Here is a 19,963-nt window from a genome sequence, read left to right as displayed (position 1 = left end):
AAAGGCCATGGAGACTAACTTCTTATTCTGGCACCAATCCTGTCTTGCTGGAAAACAAGTAGGGGGCCCCTCTCGTCTCTGGGAATGTTTCTCTTTCTACAAAATAAGGCAGTTCCTTCATTGTAATGCTAGTTTTAAACTCATGTTCCTAACTCTCCATTTTAGACATAAACAAGGGAAGGAGGTTTTGCGGGGTCATATCTGTTTAGAAGTAGATGCCAACCGTGTCTATATGGGCACGTACGTGCATGTGTCTATGTGTACCTGCCACACACTTCCAACCTGCAAATACAACTTTAATATAGTTTTTGGCATTCTTAATTCGTGGTATGTGCAGTGTAAGGTAAAAATTAATAAAAAATAAGGCTCTATCTTCTGTGAACTTTCTAGTTTCTAAGTGTGAGATGTGCTAAATAAAATAGATATGCACTTATATTTATGTCCATATAAACGAAATATTTACTGTGAGGTGACTGAGACTTAAAAGCAACCTAAAATAATTTAGTTGCTTCATTTTGAACCTAAGAAGAGAACCCAAGGAGTCAAAGCAAAAACCACCCTGAAACTTTCATGAATTGGATGGGTGACTGCTTGCTGACAGTGAAGTGAGGCGTGGGGAAGATTTTTTTTTTTTTTTCAGGAAACATGGGTTTGACTTTGAGAATTTAACCTGGGGTTACAGTAGCAGATCTAGAGGTCCTCTAAGACGCTACTAAGATTCATTATTAAACTATGGAGAGCACATCTTGATGGCTTAGTGTGGAGTTTCTCAAAGTGTGGTCCTGGGGCAACAGGATCAACTGGGGCTTTTATTTAAAATGTACAGCCCTGAGCCCCAACCCAGACTTTCAGAATCAGAAACTCTGGAGTTAGGTCTAGGTAATCCTTATGCACACTTTAATTTTAAAAACCAGTGGTTTAAGGTATGGTCCTGCCCACCTGCACTTAATGTTTATATGCATCGCCTGGGAATCTTGCTAAAATGCAGACTCTGATTCAGTAGGTCTGGGGTGGGGCCCAAATTCTGCAATTACAATAAGCTCCCAGGTTAATGAATGCATTTACCACTAGTCTAAGGACCACATTTTGAAAACTGGGCTTTTAGGGACTGTTTAGGAACTAAATATATTAAGTTTAAGGAAAATCTCTCTGTGCAATCATGATCTTGATAATATCTTGCATTTGTATAGCATTCCATACTTTACAAAGCATATGCACATACTTTATCTTATTTGGCCTGATGCCCACAACAACACTGTGAGTTAGGTAAGGTATATATTGTCTTAATTTTACAGATGAGAAAACTGGAGGTACAGAGATGCCAAGTGAATTGTCCAAAAGCACGCAGCTATTTGGCAGCAAAGCCAGGACTAGAACCCAGATCTCTTGACACCCGGGTAGGTGCTCTTTGCACTAAAGCATGCTGCCTTCTTTCCTGACTCTTAGAAACAGGGTTTAGCTGGCTCTGAGGGGCAGGGGTGGAAGATACACAGAGTATATTTAAGGAGATGAAATAGTAGGAGCTTTATACATCTCAATAGGAAAGAGCTGACACCTTTAAAGATAGGGCTTTTGAAGGGTTCATCTTTCGCAACCAAAACCCCATCTCACTCCCACCTCAACCACTCACATACAAACACGCACACATTACACATATATACACGTACAGATGCCTGCCCACATACACACATGCACACACATACCCACACACAGCCTCTGCCCACCTGGACTTTGTATTCCACCTTCTCTCTAGGATTCCCAACAAACCACACCTTCTGAATTTTTAGAAAGAAAAAGTTTTTGTCCAAAAACAGAAATAATAAGGTGAACTTTGTGTGAAAAATTCACATGCTTGAAAAATTTACCGATAACTGAAAGAGAAAAGGCCTCTTTTAACTGACCTCTATTTGACATCTCCTTAGTGTCACTTTCTGAACCGACTTGACTCATGTCTGACACTGTAGGGGATGAAACTTGCTGTCCAGGATGTCTGATTAACAGTACCTAATATACTGTTTATTGTTATCTTGTATGTCTGATAAATAGCCACAAATATTTTACTCATCGTTTGCTTCTCAGATATATTGTTATTTCTGATTGTTTTTTTTTCCTGTCAATTGTTGAACTCCCATTTTTTCACATATTAACTGGGAGAGGGGAAGACTTTTATGAACATGTGAAATAAAAGCATTCTTTGCAGCATAGACTATACTATTTAGAAGGTTTTATATGTTAATCTCTGCCTACTTCAAGTCAATTTGAATTGGCATTATTATTTCCTACCTACTTCCCTTTTTAGTGAACTTTTTAACTTTGACACATGCCTAAGATTGATTTGCCTAAGAAATTTTGCCTAACAGAATTCTGTGAAGTTCAGAGTTGCAAATCAAAGCCAGAAAAAAAATCTCAGAACTCTGGGGAATCTCAGCAACTTTAGGGAGCATACGAAGGTCCCTCTTCAGGAACCAGTCAGACTTTGATTCCTGGAGTCTAGATGGCTAGCTACCAGCTCCAGGGCTCTTCATGACCCAGCCCCTTCCTGTTCCTCTGGCCTGATGGCCACCAGTCCTACCTGCACAGTATTCAAGAGGAAAAGCATCACCCTGCTGTTTTTTAAAAAGACTCATGAGCCTTTTTCATATTTCCCTGCCTCACTCTTCACCTAGGCAGCTTTTAAAATTGAATTCAGACATTCAATTTATCCAGGAGGCCCTGTCCACCATCACCCCAGCAGGGTTTAGATACCCCTCCCATGTGTTCCCACAATTTATTATAATTCTGTGTTTCTGTGTTTCTGTGTTTCCTTCCTGCGACAAGCCAGTGGTCCTGGAGGGCAGAGACTTAGGTGCCATTCATTTCTGAACCCTCAGTCCTTAGCTCAGTGTCTGCTGAAAAATGAATGAATGAAAGGAGTCAGTGATCCTCAGTCTGTCCCCACTCGCTTGGAAATGGGCATAGGTGGATTATAGGGCCCTTATTCCTGGAAAAACCTCCTTTAGTCTAGGCAAAAGGTCTCCAGAGCTTGATACAAGTTAGTCCTAGACTATATCATTTTCAAGATGTACCAAAGCAGAGCTGCCCTGTAAACCGTAACCACTACTCTTAAAACGAAGTTAAACAGAAAGGATGGTGGCAGAGGTCAGAGCCATCCTGTTACTCTCTGCTTGATCAGAAATTGCGTTGTTCCAATCACATGCAGAGAAATTGTTTGCTCAGGAACTACTAGCCCTTTCACGGATATGTACTTAAACACCCCTTTAAACGTCCCAAGGCTTGCAGAGAGCAAGGTTGGACATCAAAATACTAAACACTGATACGGACGCCAAAGAAGGTTATTTGCGAGTCCACGCCTCCTTGACTATATTGTGTTGTCTCTGTCCCAGTGGAATCTGCAAAGCAACGTGACACCCTTTCCCAGTCACATTTGCCGCCGACTTTGCAGGGAGTCCACAGTGGGTCGGGGCAACCTGCCTCCTCCCTAGCTACAAGCAAGGCCAGTGCGGGTCAGGGAGAGGGGCAGGCCGGCACACGGGGTTCTGTATTTTGAACACTTCCACGAGAAGGTGCGCCTGGCCAGGCAGAGGACGAAACAGGTCTGGGACTAGCGTGCAGGGTTCTGAATGTGAAGTGCAACTGTGAGGTGCCACGGCTTAAGCAGCAAGAGGGAGAACACCCCTAACTCTCTGTACAGGGGAGGTGTGGGGCAGGGTGGTGACGGTGTAGACAGGTCTGGGAGTCCGTCTTCTCTGCGGGCTCTTTGCCGTCATACATACGCATGCAGGACACGCCCTCGTGCCCTGGCACTGCAGAACGGGCGCTCCTGCTCGCCTCCGGGGGCACCTGACCGACAAGCCTCCGACCGGGGCTCTCCCTCGTTGGCCTCCGCTCCCCCTCCGGCCAGCCCGATTTCCCCTCCACGCTAGGGGAGCCCAGGCTGCTCCCTGGAGATCTAGGCCCGGCTGCCGGCGCTGTGGGTTTGGGTTCGGTTTTACTTTACCCTCCTTACTTCCAAATAGGTCTGCTTTTCGCTTTGGGACCTCTGTTGGGGGAAGAAAGTCCTGGGCGCGCCGCGGGCGGCTGCAGCCGCGGCGGCGGCGGCCGGGCCGTGCTGCTGCGCGGCGCGCTCGGCCTTGAGCGGCGCGCGGCCGCCGCTGCTGCTGCGCGTGCTGTAAAGGCGCGGGGCCACGCCCTCGGCGGGCGGCGCGCGCGGGAACTCCTTGAGCGAGCGGCTCAGCGGCTTGGCCTTGCCGTGCGCCTGCGCCGCCGCCTCCAGCTTGTAGGCGCCGCTGCTGCCCGCCGGCGACGTGGCGCTCTTGGGCAGCGGCTGCAGCGGGTGCTCGGGCCGCTCGGCCTCCATGGCGAAGCTGACGGGCCGCAGGAAGCAGATGTCCAGGCTGGACTCGGAAGAGGCGGGCGAGCAGTTCTCGAAGAGGGCCGGGGCCTGGTACGGCTCCTCGTCGTAGGGCGCGGGCAGCGCGAAGATCTCGCCGCCGTACTCGAACTCCTCGTAGCCCGCGGGCACGAAGCCGCGGGCGTCGGGCAGGAGCTCGGCTGGGGTGCGCAGGGAGCGCTCCACGTTGCCCAGCGGCTCGGCGGGCGAGGGCTCGAAGTCCATCTCGGGGATGGCCTGCAAGGGCCCGGCGAGCGCCTTCACGTCCTGCTCGGCCGCACAGAACTGCGCCGGCGCCAGGAGGCTCTCGGGCCTCTCGTGCTTTCTGCCCTCCATCTCCCACTCACTGGGCTTCCCAGGCTGCATGCTCTCCATCAGGCTTTGCTGTTGTTGGCTTTTCTTCACTGGGGCCATCAAATGTCTTTAAAGGGGAAACAAAACAAAAGAGGTGTGCTTACGGCTGGTTAGTGCAGGCCTCTCCCCGCAGCTCGAGGCCGGGAGCAACACGCGTCTGCCAGCTACCGCTTAGGCACAGAACTGCCAGTTCCTCTCCTCTCCGCCCCCCAGGCGCCTACGTGTGTCACCTACCAAGCTCCACAGGCTTCTCCAGCTAAGGGAGTCCCCATGAGCCCTGGTCGCCCACGTGGGAGGGTGAAAATGCCATCTGTAAAGCAGATGACCGGAGTATCCGTCCGAGCAAGGAGGCTGTGCACAGAGATGGCAGGTCAGCCAAGGATGGTCATCACTCGGCACGTGGAAGCTCTGACCCGCCCACCACGTGTCCAGAGCCCCAAGGTACCTCATTTTCTCTGCTCTCCTTTTTTTGCCCTAGCAGTATGATACAAAATAATGGAAAGAACTCTTGTCTGACTTATGGATCTTCACGCTTAAGAACAATTAAACTGCTGAACCTGGATGATGGTATATGGGGTTCACTGGACACTGTACACTTTACTTTTGTATATATTTGAAGTTTTCATAATAAACTAAAAAATTTTATGGCTATAGAGCGTGCTCTATGAAGTCGTCTCAAACTTTCACCGACAAAAACAACCACCAAAATGAAAAGGCTATCACTTTAAATAAGCCCAATTTCATGTTTAATCATGAGTAATGAATAATTTACATAGGATATTAGGGTAGCATACACATCAGATTGGATGGGATTTGCCAGTTCTGGTGGAAGGTAATTGCCAGGCAGATGTGAGTGCGTGACTACACACTGACCCAACCTTTTATTTATAGTTTATTAATTCTACCACAAAAATGCATTAAAAGTGCAGATGTATTAAAAAGAAAAAACAGATGCAAATACTGAGTATCTTTCTCTGGTGATCTTAAGATGAAAATGAGGTCTCACACTCAAAGGTGAAAAGAAATGATAAAATGAAATATTGACCTAACTTGAATCATCTTTTCACTTGGAAGACATATTTTTTACTGGCCATTTTCCCAACATAGAGTGCAATGGCAACCATCTTTTTGGTCTGGCTATAATCTCTAGGGATTTCATTTTTGGGGGCTCTATTTGTTGCACTTCAAAGAAGATAGCTTTATTGTTGTTATAAAACCTGAAGTGACCCACAAAGTAAACACTCTCTTCCTGCCTATCTATCACTCTCCACCCAGGAAAGGTATTTTTTCTGTATGGAGTTCTCCCCTACAGGATTTGTGGGATTTTCTCTATAGGAAGAAAATCTTCCTGGGCTCTATTTATAGAAAGGTTAATGTCTCATAGGTCCAAAATGATTATGGAATCTCTCTCTCCATATTTGTACTTCTGTCTTTCAGTGATACATGTTCAGTTTTAAGAGATGAAAGCAGAAAGAGGAAACATTTTATTTTGCTTTACTGATCAGATACTCCTTACAATGATTGTAATTGGAATTTTAAAAATTGGAGTGATTAAAAATTGAAATAATCTCAGTTGCCTACCCATTACTTCATTGTAATTTTAGAAAAGTAGCTAAAACTTCTAATTTTCCTTAAAATAATAAAACCCAAAGTAGAGATTATAGTCTAAGGAATTACTTTTGTGAGAATTGTATTTGACAGAGTGGTGGGTTTGGAATTTTGAGTTTTAGTTTCCCTTATCTTTCCAGAAATCCTGATTGCAAAAGTAGCTAATTTGACTTTATCCTTATCCTTCAGAGGTAAAGAGTTCCAAATATATATAAATGGCCTAATCCTTAATGTAAAAATCATCAAGAAGTTTGATGAATAAGAATCCAGCTTAATGTGCTAGAGGGTTGTGTGCAGAGACTTTAAAAGGCTGTCAAATACATCCACTGCACAGAACAGCTTTAAGAGAAGCTGTCATAAGTGAAGAAAAGAACTTAACAAAATCCCTTTCTGAAGAAGCTTCAAGGGGAATTGGGAAGGGCTAAACAGCATTCTTTTTGCATCACCTCAGGCCTATTTCTCTTCTCAGAGTCTTAACTTCCATTCACCCCTGACTGGGATTCTCTTTCCTTCTACTACACCTTTTGGAGAACTTAAGTGTGTTCCCACCCTTCTGAGGAGCTATAAGATGCCTTCCTGTCTTCTTGTGGCCCTTTCTTCTACTCAATCATTGTCTAAACCCAAAGAAACTTATGCTGTAGGTAGATGGTAGTTATGTGTGATAAAATTGTTAGGAGTAGCCTTCAGCCTCTAGGCCTGCCCCTTTACATTAGCCTTCCTCTGGGATCTAACCATTGGGTCAGCTGCTTGCCTGCTGTATATAGGCCTGATGGAGCAAGAGGGAGGGAAGAGTCCTGTAGGTCATACTCCTGTTCCAGGCTGTCCTGCTACCCCATGCAGATGACTTGGCACCCAAGGGCATTGCCATATAACCTTTCCATAGCAACAAGTGCTTACGTGACAGCAGGGCCAGAACTGGGAGCAGAAGGGTAGGGTTGCAGCATCTCTTCTGAGTGGATCCCACTGTCACGGACAGCCTCGGGGCCTGCAGTAGGGGAAGCATCTTGTCCAGTATTTGCACACTGGGAAGCCAGCCCTTTGTACAGCTTTGCCATGGATGACCTATGAGAATGGAAGTAATAATTTTCAGGGTGTATAGTGGGAAATTGGCTCTGAACACACGGATTATGCCAAGAAAGATAAGGAGACAATATTTCTCAGCTGAAGCTCAGCTGTGAAGTTCTCTCTCCCTCTCTCCCTCCCTGGTCCTCTATAAACCAGGTTGTTTACATAACAGTGCAAGCTAGATGCTGGGCAAGAATAGGGATGCTGATTAATTTCCTGAGTTAAGTTTGAGGGAAAAGGGTGGTATACGAAGATGTCCTCCATTAGAGGAGCACTAGCTTGGGAGATGGCATCTTTTTCTGGTCTCAAACATCCACAGAAATGATTGTTTTCTTCATTGGGCTGGGATGAGGTTGAAGGAAATCCAGGTCATTAGGAAATTCTGTTATGGGTTGTTTCTGTTCCTTCTCAAGCCCAGATTCTCCCTAGTCAGCTCTTATGGTTTCTTTTTAGTGTGAAATTTGTTCAACCACCACCCTTATTTGTTTTGTTTTTATCCATAGCACTTACACCATCTATTTATTAACTGGCTGTCCAGCTCTAGAAAGTAAGCTCCACATGGCAAAGATTTTTGGTTGTTTTGTTCATTGCAGTATACTCACTACATAGATACATAGTAAGTGCTCAATAAATACTGTTGAGTTCATGAAAGAAACCACATTCTGGCCTTTAAACTGCACTTTTTTGACCTGGCAAGCTTAGGGAAACAACTATTTTCAAGGTGGTTAATAACACAAGGAAGGGAGCCTGCATAGGGATTAGAGTAAAATTGTTTTTATTTCTCTAAAGTAATTGTACCTACTACCTGATGGAAATTACTTTACCACCAGGTAATAGGTCCCTCCGTCCTGTAGCCAACCTGACCACCTCATTTCCCTCCTCTTCTCTCTTCTCTTCTACCCCCGTCAATGCATTTCAGCCACTTAACATACAATGAGGTCACTTTTGACAGGTATCCACATTGACTGTCTATATCCCTGTTCTCAGAAACCTTTGGTCAACCCTCTAGACGGCACCATTAGAAGCTTACTTCTTGAGCTTTTTCCGTTTCTGAATAAGCAAATCCTCATTGCATTGAAACAGCAGGGTGTAATGTGAGATAAATACTCGAAGGCGCTGAACACACACCAGAAGTAGGTAATAGTCAGGGTGTTCCTGCTCTGTGAACTTCAGGACATTCTGGATGGAGATAAAAAGGAGGCAGGATTGCATAATTAGAATGAAACTTTTGTCTCTTGTGCCCCTTGCCTCCATCTGTTGTGAGAGTTTGGTAGCCATTTAATCAGAACAACAATACTAATTGTAAGCTGAATGGTTAAACCTGCTGTTCTCTTTGTCCATCACACCAGGGGAGAATAATAGTCACCATTGCTCCTGTTTGAGTTGGATGTGAATGTTGGATAATTCCTTCTGAAAATTAGAAGGATCTACTCATTAGATCTCTGAGGTAATGGAATCATTCTAACAATTACTACCTATAAGCAATGCCTTATGACCTAAACGAGGCAGGCCAATGGTGAGAATGTCAGGGATCAAGGCAGGCTGGAAGGGGATGATGTTTATGATCAAGCCTGGCCTCGTAGTCCTTCCTATTATATTACCTAATGTACAGTAGAGGAACATGCATGTTAGTTGGATATGGGAAAGCTAACATTTATTGAATCTCCCTATTGCCAAGTACTAATGCCTTTACAGATTTGTTTTCTTCTTATTTAATGTTTACCACAGCTAGGTTAGATAGGTGCAGTTATTACCTCCATTTAACAAGTAAGGAAATCAAGGCACAGAGAAGTTAAGTAATCTTCATTAACACATCTAACAAGTAGCAGAGCCAGAATTTGAACTCAAGTAAGACAGTAGAATCATACTGCTTGTAAGACCTGGGTTTCAGTCCTAGATTTTTTTACCATACTGCTTGCAAGACCTGGGTTTCAGTCCTAGATTTTTTTCACCTATGAGGTGTGTGAACTTGGGCAAGTTACTTAATTTCTTTGGCTCTCCATTTCCTTATCTAAGCAATGGTAATGATACCTATTTCATGGGATTATTGAAAGCATTAAATAAGATAATTATCGGGGCGCCTGGGTGGGTCAGTCAGTTAAGCATCTGACTCTTGATTTCGGCTCAGGTTATGATCTCAGGGTCCTGGGATCGAGCCCCATGTTGGGCACTGTGGGAAAAATGGTGTGCAGAAGTCAGCTCATCAACTTCCTCATGCTTTCTCTATGACATACAACATGAGCAATATATGGTAGGCCCTTGAACTCAAGCCAAAAGAAAGTAGTCAGGAGAGCAGTTAAGTGGACAGGTTACATAGATACTTCTTAGATGCCAATGGGTGGGGTAAGGGTTTGGGGGTACATTTAGATGGCTGTAGAACAAGGTTGAAGGGACTGAATAAGTACTCAGAATCTACCAGAAGCTGCTATGGAAAGATCCTGGATCAGCAGAGGTGGGGATTGCTGGTAAATGAAGATAGAACTTCAAAGGCAGACGTCATGAGCCAAAAATTTTTAGAGATTGAGATTTCATACCACAAAGTAGGAATGGCGTAATCGGCAATCTAAATCATTTCATTACTCCTTAGAAATACCACTGGTTCTTCCTTGACCCTTTACCGTGTTTCTCAGTCACAAGCCACAAATAGCAGTTTAGCTTGAAAATCAGTTTGGTGGCTTCCTAGCCACGCTTACCTGCAGATGTATCAGATATTCAGGGATGCGCTGGACTATGTGAAAAAACAGTGTGTAGATGTCAGATTTAATCTCTTCATCACCCTGAATGAAAGAAAGGTAGAGTCACTCTTCAGTGTCCCTCCAACTCTGGCTGCAGAACCCCAAAGTCAGTCCTACCAGAGCAGGGAGGGTTTTTTTTATTCCCAAGGCATTTTCTTTCTCTAGAGTGTCATGATCCTTCATTGGATCCTTCACTGGATCCTTCATTGGATCCTTCACTGGATCCTTCATTGGATCCTTCACTGGATCCTTCATTGGAGTGACATGCTCAAGGAAACAATTCTTTTGTAGCGGGAAGCATATCATACACTTCTTTAGAATCCACCCAACTTTCCAGACTACCCCCTACTTCCCCCCCCACACTCTTTTTAGCACAGTGCTGGACAGAAGTGGGCACTCAATAAATTATATTTGAGTTGAATGAATTCATTAAGATTCTCTTGGAAGTACTCATTACAGTGGCTTACTGGTAGGCACTAAGGGTGGATTGGAGCCTCATGAGGGTGGAGAAAGTGTGTAACTAGGAACTGGTCAGCTGGGCTGGCAGAGGAAACATGTTGGATTTTCTCCATGTCCCTTTCCTTCCCTTCTTTTCCATCCCATTCCATCCTCTCCACTCCCACTCCATTCCTCCCCTCCCTTCCTCTTCCTTTCCTTTCCCTTCCCTTCCCTTTCTTAAATATTTGCTGAGTGCTAACATGTGGTAGGCATTATACTTGTAGGGTTGGGAGTAGTGGGGGGCGGGGGTTGAAGTAAGACATTAATAAGAAAGAGACCCTCACCTCCTGTGAAACTTGATTAATTCTTAACTCTAGGCTTCTGATAGGGTTTCTTCCTACTGACCTAAAATAACTAGAATTGTTAGATATTTATATGGGCTTATTGAGCACCTAATATAACATTGCAGTAGCAATACTTAGAGCTACATGATTAGAACCACTTTATGATCTTATAAACTGACAGACACAGGATGAGTTTAATATTCAGATTCAAATTGTCTGAGCCTGGGGGGAAAAAACCCTCATACAGCACACAAGCTGTAGCCTGAGGATCTCTGCTTAGAACACCTGTTTACTTTGTGCAGCCTTCCAATGGAATAGAAAAGAGAGTCAGTAAAGTAGGGCAAGGACCAAAGCACAGGCACTCATCCTCAGGTGGGCTCCTTTAACCCCAAGTAGGAGTGTCAGGGACTCTCCTCGAGCCATTCCCCAGCCTGGAAGACAAGCTGAGTGCATTGTATTCCCCGAGGTGGATGAGCAAGGACCTATAGATACACATGTAACCAAAGGGCAGTGCACACACATAGAGTTACCTTACCTCCTTCAGAACAACAACATGAACCAAGGAGATACATTCAGGCAGGTCCCTTAGGTAGGCAACGTAATAATCCAAGAAATTATTCTTGAAAACAAACACAAAAATGCATGGTAAGTACCTGGAAACAGGAATAACAGCTAATATTTTTATAGAGTCATGTATATCAAAAAGGAGTACTTTGCAGAGATTATCTTAATCATTTATGTAATGTGTTCATTACTATGTTTTTTTGTTTTTTAATTCATTTTTTAAATCTTTTTGGTTTTAAGGTAAATATCCCTATGGACTTGGGAACCAAAACTCAATAGTCCTGTTTCAATGAGAGAAAGTGGAAAACCAACACAGCAGAGAGGGGTCACGTATGTTGAAAAAGTATTTTTAAACTGTTAAATGATTAAAATGCCTATTTTGTTTTTAAGTTACTTTTAATTTGTCATCTCCATCCAATAAGGAACTTCGTCCAACCCACCTTCTAGTGTCTAGACCAGTGACTCTCAACTTTTTCCACTAATTGTGTATTTCCACCCATTGCTTATTCATCTATGCAATATGCTTTTAGGAAAACAATTCTCAGCTTCCAAAGTTATATTCCCATGGATACAACAATTCTCAGCCCAAGAAAGCATACTGAATACAAATGAGTAAAAATGGTATTAGAGGAATTGCATTACACCCATATAAGTAAATAATTTGTAAACTTTGTTTGCTACATCATTGATATACAGAGTTTGACTGCAGGCTAACTCTGGCTTGCAGACCAATTTTAATTAGCCCACACAATATTTTTAAAATAAATTTTCACATAAAATTCTGGATTGCCAGTGTCTCGTAAAATACCAGAAGATCTGGCAACTCTAGTTCCTTCTTCCTGAATAATAATTGGATAATATTTCCTGTAGACAAGCACATGTGCTCCACTTAAGCTCACCTCCCAACGGCCAATATTGTATCACATTCCACTTACTTCCACTCATTTATATCACCGTCTGGCCCTGTAGGCATTTGGGTTTACAACCTCTGGCCTGGGTCATATTTTCTTTGCAGAACATTACAGAGATACAGATATTTATACACAAGTGCACACACACATTTACATGCATATTCAATGAGGCAGTTATACATAGTACAGTGGGAAGTGATGGGCTGGACGTTAGGAGACTTGGGTCACAGATCCACAACTACCTAGCTAGCCGAGTGATTTCAGCAAAGTCTTTTAATGTCTCTGAACTTTATTTCATTATCTGTAGAGTGAGGAGGGTAGACTAGATCTCAGCAGTTTTCCTAACTCTAAAACTCACCGATTTGAAGTTCTCCATTCAGAGAAGCAGACAAGAGAGACACAGATGCATGTAATTCTAGTTTATAAAGGATTTTTTAAAAACTTACCTCATCATTTGTTAACTTAAGGAATAAATCTCCAAGAACTCCTTGGCGTGGCCACTTCAGGACCCTTTCCTGCAGAGCATGAAGCAAATCGAGGTGCTGCTGGACAAGGTACCGTAAAGAGCCAGGGAAGAGGCTTGAAACAGAATAGAGATAGGATCACACAAACCAGGTGTACAGAGGAAAGACCCATAAGAACATATGAAGGAGGTTCCATTTTCCCAGTCATTCAAAATATTCTGAGTCACAGCTCTGCATTCAGGAATTTTTTTTTTTTTGAGTTTGATATTGTAGACCTAATAGCAAATATCCTCAAGATGTAAAAAGACCCCTTTAGGGGTGCCTGGGTGGCTCAGTCAGTTAAGCGTCAGACTCTTGATTTTGGCTCAGGTCATGATCTCAGGTTTCTGGGATGGAGCCCCATGTTGGGCTCCGCGCTCAGCAGGGGAGTCTGCTTGAAGATTCTCTCCCTCTGCCCCTCCTCCGACTCATGCACTCTTTCTCTCTCTCTCTTTCACACTCTCTTTCTCTCTCTCAAATAAATAAATCTTTTAAAAAATTAAATAAATTAAAATAAAAAGACCCCTTTACCAATGACTCCTACACAAATGTGTATTACACTAATAAAGAGCACATCACTTGAATGGCTTCTTTTTTTTTTTTTAAGTTTATTTATTTTTCTTAGTAATCTCTACACCCAACGTGGGGCTCAAACTCACAAACCTGAGATCAAGAATCACACACTCTTCCAACTGAGCCAGAAGGTGGGGCTCAAACTCACAAACCTGAGATCAAGAATCACACACTCTTCCAACTGAGCCAGCCAGAATGGCCTTTTTAAAGCCAAACTGTTACTGTCTCATTTATGTGACAGTAGAAATTCTAAGGGAACTCTTTTCCAAAATTTTAAAGTTATTCCCACTTGATATGCAAAAGAGACTACTCTAATTAGTGCTGTAGATGACAGCATGAAGGTAGCACTTGATCATTCTTAGTTACTGAGTAAGAGACTCCGATAGAGGTAAAAAGGAAAACTTGTTTAAAGCTGGCACCTAGGGCGCCTGGGTGGCTCAGTTGGTTAAGCGACTGCCTTCGGCTCAGGTCATGATCCTGGCGTCCCGGGATGGAGTCCCGCGTCAGGCTCCCTGCTCGGCGGGGAGTCTGCTTCTCCCTCTGACCCTCCTCCCTCTCGTGCTCTCTGTCTCTCATTCTCTCTCTCTCAAATAAATAAATAAATAAAGCTGGCACCTAAATGCTCAGGAGATGGGCATATGAAAGTGCTCCTTTCCCTTCATTTTCCAAGAGGACTACTGGGCAAGGACACAGTCTTGCCTGAGGAGGCTGCGGACCGGGCCTGGCCTGCTACTCCCTGGAGTGTGACAGAGCCCCTTCCTCTTCTCACACCCGTCTCCCTCATTCCTCAGTGTGCCTCGGTTTGTTTGTTTGTTTTTTTTTTCCTAGAGGAAATGAAGGGAGGAAGAGAGGTGTCAGAGAAGGATGTGGTGGAAAGGAGAGAGAGAGAAAGAGAATCACGGGCAGAGGAAGGGGGTGCATGGAGAAGGGTGGGGCAACCAGGGGCCTATAGGAATGAGGATGGAAGCCAGAATGAAGTAGAGTTTCGCTGGGCTACAGCAAGGACTTGAGCTCTAACTTGGTGACTTATGGGAATTGATACTAGGTTCCCTTGGGCTTTCAAGACCACAAGTTTAATGAAGATGAAAGTGTCACTGAGAGCTGAATTACTTGGATATTCATTCCCCCAGGGTCCAACAAGAATGAATCAGTGGACAATTGGGGTGCTTTGCCAACCCTGAACAAGCAGACCTTTGTTGAGTTCAGTAGGAAGAACCGCGGTTTAGTAAGAAGTTTTTTCAACCTCCCCTCCAAAAAAATAAATAAAATTAAAAAAAAAAAAAAAAGCTTCTTCAACCCATCTGCAAGTAAAGCAGACTCCCCTGAGGCTATAGCTCAGAGAAGACGCAGATAACAGAGCGAGTATCCAGCCCCTGTGAGAAGACACGAGGATTCCTTCACTCTGGACTTCTGCCCCTCCCCTTCCTGTGCCACTAGTCTCCGAATTTGCGAAGCCAGCTGGTCCATAAGCGCAAGTGGAGGGACTTCCCGATCTAAGCCCTTATGGCTGGCACAGTGGGCTCAGAAGATCTAAGTAATCCCTGTCCAGATCAGAGGGAATTTGGAGGGGTGGCTAGGAGACAGGATGACTGTGGAGGAGACCATCAAGCTGATGGAGAAAAGCACAACTGATTGAACTGAAAGAGTAAAACACTATGCCCGTGAAAGGTCTAGATGTGAAAGATTTCTCCCCACCCGAGGCTATCATGACTTTGGGTAATATTCCTGGTGTGACACTGAAAGATGTGAGGGCACCATGCCATGGTGAGTTCTGACTTTGAGATGGGTTGTCCATATAGGTTATGTAATAGCTCTTGGATGATCTCTTTTCTTTTTCTCTTTCTTTACTCCTCTCCTGGCCTTGCCTGGCCTCACCTGGCCTGACCTTCTTTCTCTTTCTTTAGAGAAAGCTGCCTTCTGTTACATGGTGACCAGTGTCCTTGCAGAATTGGAGAGCTGGTAACTTGGTTGGAGTCCAGGTACCCCCTGGACTGTCCACTGGGGTAATAGTTTGAGATTTCAGGGTGAGGGTCACAAAAGGTTAATGCTCCCATCAAGTATCATGGAAACACAAAAGTTCCACAAAGAGCAATGGCCTGCCTGTGGGTTCTGTACCAAATATTGAAGAAAATTTTATTTAAAAAAGATACTATTTGAAATCAGAGAGGAATGTGGAGGAGGTAAGCCAGGAGATGGAGAGGAGAGGGAGAAAGAAGCAAGCAGGACAGACACACACGTAACCTGTTTCCCTTTTTACCTAGAGCCACACCCGACTCCCAGAAGCAACTTTTTCCTGAAGATGAAAGTATTAAGTATTCATCTTCCTATCTATTCCCTACTAGGGGTGAAATTATAGCAACTACATGAGTAGTTTATTCTTTTTAAAATCTTCAAAGTTATTTAAACTCCCACAATACAGTACTTAAACAACAAGGGCACTAAACTAAAAGCCATCAAGGAAAACCCAGTTAGAGTTTCAAATTAATAACTTAGCTCTTGCCGGTCTAATTTTAGGCCAGACTGTCTCCTGAGCTTCAGCAGCAGGACGCAACCAAATTTGCGGGGTGCCGATGACCAAGCATATGCCACCTGGTGGTGAGCCGTAGCACACAGCATTTTTGGTGCATGCGCAGTAGGCTGACTCGCAATCCTGTCGGGCTGATGTCCCTCCCCACAAGTATCCCGACAGACAGGACTGTTTGATCCTGAGCTTGGAACTCTATCTAGGTGAATCAGACCAGAGAAAGCCAAGAACTGCAACTCCTGTGATCCTCCAACAAATGAACAGCCGCCCACAAGCTCCTCTCAGACCTCAGCGGGCCGCTCGTGCCTCTGCAGTTTCCAGCCCTTTCGTTCAGCCAGGCGCAGGGCTGGCTTGAAATATGCGAAGGAGGCTCTTGAGGGCTTTACTTTTCTCCAGGGAAAAACTAAAGTTTTATTGTAGAGGTTTGAGAAGATGTGGCAACCTCAGTTTTGAGTGTCCAGTTGTAGTGCCGGTGGGTTTTATTTTCACCCCCAGGTTACTTTGCAGCAGGGGTGGAAAGTGCTGGAGGCTTGCAATGTATGATGGGAAAGATGGGACATGTTACTACCTTATTTTCATCTTTGCATGGGGAAAGTGCCAGTAGAGAAAAGGAATAATCTCGTTCTGTTGTGTATTTCGTTCAGTGGGCCTATTTAAAACCCACGGAGGCTTCAGAAAAGCTTAGAAAAGGGGCGCCTGGGTGGCTCAGTCGGTTAAACGTCTGCCTTCGGCTCAGGTCATGATCCCAGCGTCCCGGGATCGAGCCCCGCATGGGGCTCCCTGCTCAGCGGGACACCTGCTTCTCCCTCTCCCTCTGCTGTTCTCCCTGCTTGTGTGCTCTCTCTCTCTCTCTGTCATATAAATAAATAAAATCCTTAAAAAAGAAAAGTTTGGGAAAAAAGAAGAAATGTAGTGAGTGAAGGAGGATAATGGAAATCTAAGCCTAGGGTGGAAAAATGGCAACACTGCAAAGCTCAGAACTCAAGTCTTTATATTAGTCCTAAGAGTACTGACTTAAAGCTTTTCTCATCTCCATCCATGAAAAGAAAAAAGAGGGTTTGCTTAGTAAATAACTAACATGAATAGCATTATCGTGGATATGAGAAATAACTGGTTTCTAACTTTCATGGGGGATTGTGTGATAGTTTTAAACTTTTTTAAATCTTGGGATTTGGGGACGATAGGTCCTTCCTCAGTCATGAGTCATGGGAGAACATCCTAGACAAGGAGGAAGTGACGGCAAGTAGAAGAGAGCTTCAGTAAACCGAGAACATTTCTAGCATCCCTGCCTGACACATCAGTTGAGATCTGAAGTAAGAACGTAAGGGCTGTTAAGAGGGAAGCCTACGCTGTAAAATAGGAACAGACAGAAGATCTGCTTCTGGCTGAGAAACCCAACATATTGCTGTTAGTCAGATGATGTCTTTGAAACGACAAGGTCCTCAGAGAAGTGGTGTGATGTGGAAAGGTCACAAGGACAGGGGCAGACAAGCCTGGATCCGGATCCTGGCACTAACTGTGTGGTTTTAAAGCCCTCTGGGCCTTAGTTTCTTCAGCTATACGGTAAGCTTCATAGGGTTCTTGTGAAGATTTCATGAATTTACCAATGAAGTACCTGGTTACCGTGTTCCAGAGTAAACAGTTCTCTCTCTCTTTCCCCTTGCCCCATTCCCAAATTTTCAGAGACGACGAGGAGATGCTGCTGGCTTAGAATCTCACATGTGGAAGCAATACTACACCAAAAGGTAGATTTGCCTTTAGATTTGATTAATGCAAGTGGAGCAGGTCTCTGGCAAGATAGCTGGAGGCCGGAGAGGCATCTCAGAGGCTGAAGGGGCAATGGGGGAGGGTGGGACGAGTCGGATTCCAGATGGGGAAGGAACGACCAGCGAGAATCTGGGTGGCCCCTGAGAGAGGCCTCTAGGGGTGAGAGCTTTAGCCCTGTCACTTCACCCTTTCTGTTCCTTGTTGTTTTCTATGCTTTGCTTACCTCAACTTTGCAGTAAAATGATTCTTGAAAATAGTCAAGCCACTTCTGAGTCTGTCAGGGAATATTCCCTCACCTCAGCCATTAGATAGGGGGAGCACCGTGTTCTAGAGACTAGGTATTTTGCCAGCAGCCACAAAGCCAAGTAAAATGGGGCGGGGGGGGGGGGGGAGAGAGCAGGAAAATACAATCAGGGGCTTCCCGAGATAGATTCATGATAGATTTATGGACCACCAGTGTCTATTACCTGATAGACTATTTAAACTATCAATGCTACATTTATCTGTAATAGTCATAATCCAGACTTTCCATTCTTCTCAATTGGCCTTTTCCTCAACTAATCTGGATTATTACGTCTTCATGAGGTTAGTCCTTTCCACCAAATCAGAGTTTCCTCCTTCCTGCTTTTCTTAATGGAGAAGAAGCAGAGAAGATATAAAGATGATGAACAGAAGCAATCAAGGAGTGTTGTAATCTTGGAGCTAGCATGCTGTTATAATATACTGCAGACCCTGTGGAAGCACCAACACACATACACACACACACACACACACACACACACCACTTGCACACTGTCTAGTACTATGGGATCACCAGGACAAATAAGAAAGGTCCAAGTCCAGAGTTAATCAGCCCCATACCATTTATCTAATGGCCGCTTAATGCTTCAGACCTCCACTGCATCCATTCCCTCCTATGTCCATGAGACCTGTGATCCCAGGAGGACATGCAGATGGCAACAGAGAGCAATGTCTCCCTCACCGTAGCATTAATTCCCCCTTTATGTTCTTTACAGACATGCCAGGGACACTGAAGTTCTCAGAGACTATCTTCATTTTGTTATCTGTGGTAAGTCTAAATTTGAGACTTGCCAGGCATTACCTGCTGTCACTGCCTACACTCTCTTCAAAGACTATTTCTGGAACTCGTCAGAGGTCACAGAATTCCCCAACTGGAAACAATAAACGACTTACCTTAAATTTTAATCAATCTGAAAAGCAAAGGCAATGAACACATGGATACCTTCTCTCTTTGGAATTCCTCTTTCCATCTGACCCTTGGAATGTTGCCTTGATCTTCAGGATCAGAGAGATGTTAATGACATATTTTCTCTCTGACTCAAGCAGTTCTAGAGCCACAGTCTGTCTTTTAGCTTTAAAAAACAAATCAAAGAGGGAATTTTCGTCAACCATTCCTTCCCAAAACTCGATTAAATGATAGAAAGCAATAAAAAGACATTGAAAGCAATAAAAAGGGACATTGGCAAGTTTTCGGAGGATGGAAAACAGAATGGAAGCATGGTAATTAATTCAGCAGAGTAAGTAAGGACGCAAAACCTTAGTGTTCTCATCCGCACATGGAAAATCTGCTGAGAAGCAGAAAGGCTCAAGGAGTGGAGGCACCGGGCACCACAGAAAGTACAAATAAAGAGCAATGCTGAAAACAGGAGACTTAGTCTATATATAGTGCTTTTGAACTTCCAGGCTCCTCCCCCCATGCCAGATGGCTTCCTCAGTCCCCATCCCCACCCATGGGAAAATGGGAAAAAATTAAACTAGAGGGGCCCATATCTCCGGGGTCTGGACTAAAGACAGTAGAGGGAAGGATTGAGATTCCAACATGAAAACAAGGGGACTCAGAGAAGGCTTGCATACTGAATGGGGAGACTCCCCTCAGCCCCTCCCCCTGCAGGTCTTTCCACAGTGCCAGTAGCCAGACTTATACTCTCCAGGCAGGAGACTGGAGGATCTTCCACTGAAGAAACCGAAGGGAAAAAGACCTACAGACACTGACATAAAGAGGTCAGCTACCAAAAAGTTAATTTGCCACCTGATTAGCCTATAGTGAAGTCCATTTACTGATAAGCTTGGCCAACATAGAATCATGGTTTCTTTTTATTTAGGGCCTCTCTCTTATATATATATATATATATATATATATATATATATATATATATATATATATAT

The 19,963-nt window shown here is 44.2% G+C and overlaps 1 protein-coding gene across 2 annotated transcripts in view; it reads right to left on the bottom strand.

Annotated features, from left to right (window-relative positions):
- Positions 1–19,963, bottom strand: part of ARHGEF33 (Rho guanine nucleotide exchange factor 33) — a 47,226-nt gene that overhangs the window by 7,567 nt on the left and 19,696 nt on the right. For both annotated transcript variants that reach the window (XM_021697642.2, XM_044918845.1), the window contains exons 8-14: positions 19,020–19,149; positions 12,856–12,988; positions 11,470–11,553; positions 10,111–10,194; positions 8,448–8,596; positions 7,250–7,414; positions 3,998–4,811 (exon numbers count right to left, since the gene is read on the bottom strand). In XM_021697642.2, coding sequence (XP_021553317.2) covers positions 3,998–4,811; positions 7,250–7,414; positions 8,448–8,596; positions 10,111–10,194; positions 11,470–11,553; positions 12,856–12,988; positions 19,020–19,149 — 1,559 coding nt within the window. The remainder of the gene's footprint in view (positions 1–3,997; positions 4,812–7,249; positions 7,415–8,447; positions 8,597–10,110; positions 10,195–11,469; positions 11,554–12,855; positions 12,989–19,019; positions 19,150–19,963) is intronic.

This window comes from Neomonachus schauinslandi, chromosome 10, assembly GCF_002201575.2.
Source record: "Neomonachus schauinslandi chromosome 10, ASM220157v2, whole genome shotgun sequence".
NCBI classification, from domain to species: Eukaryota; Metazoa; Chordata; class Mammalia; order Carnivora; family Phocidae; genus Neomonachus; species Neomonachus schauinslandi.
The sequence above is the reverse complement of the archived record's forward strand: the minus strand, read 5'-3'. Positions and strand labels throughout refer to the sequence as shown.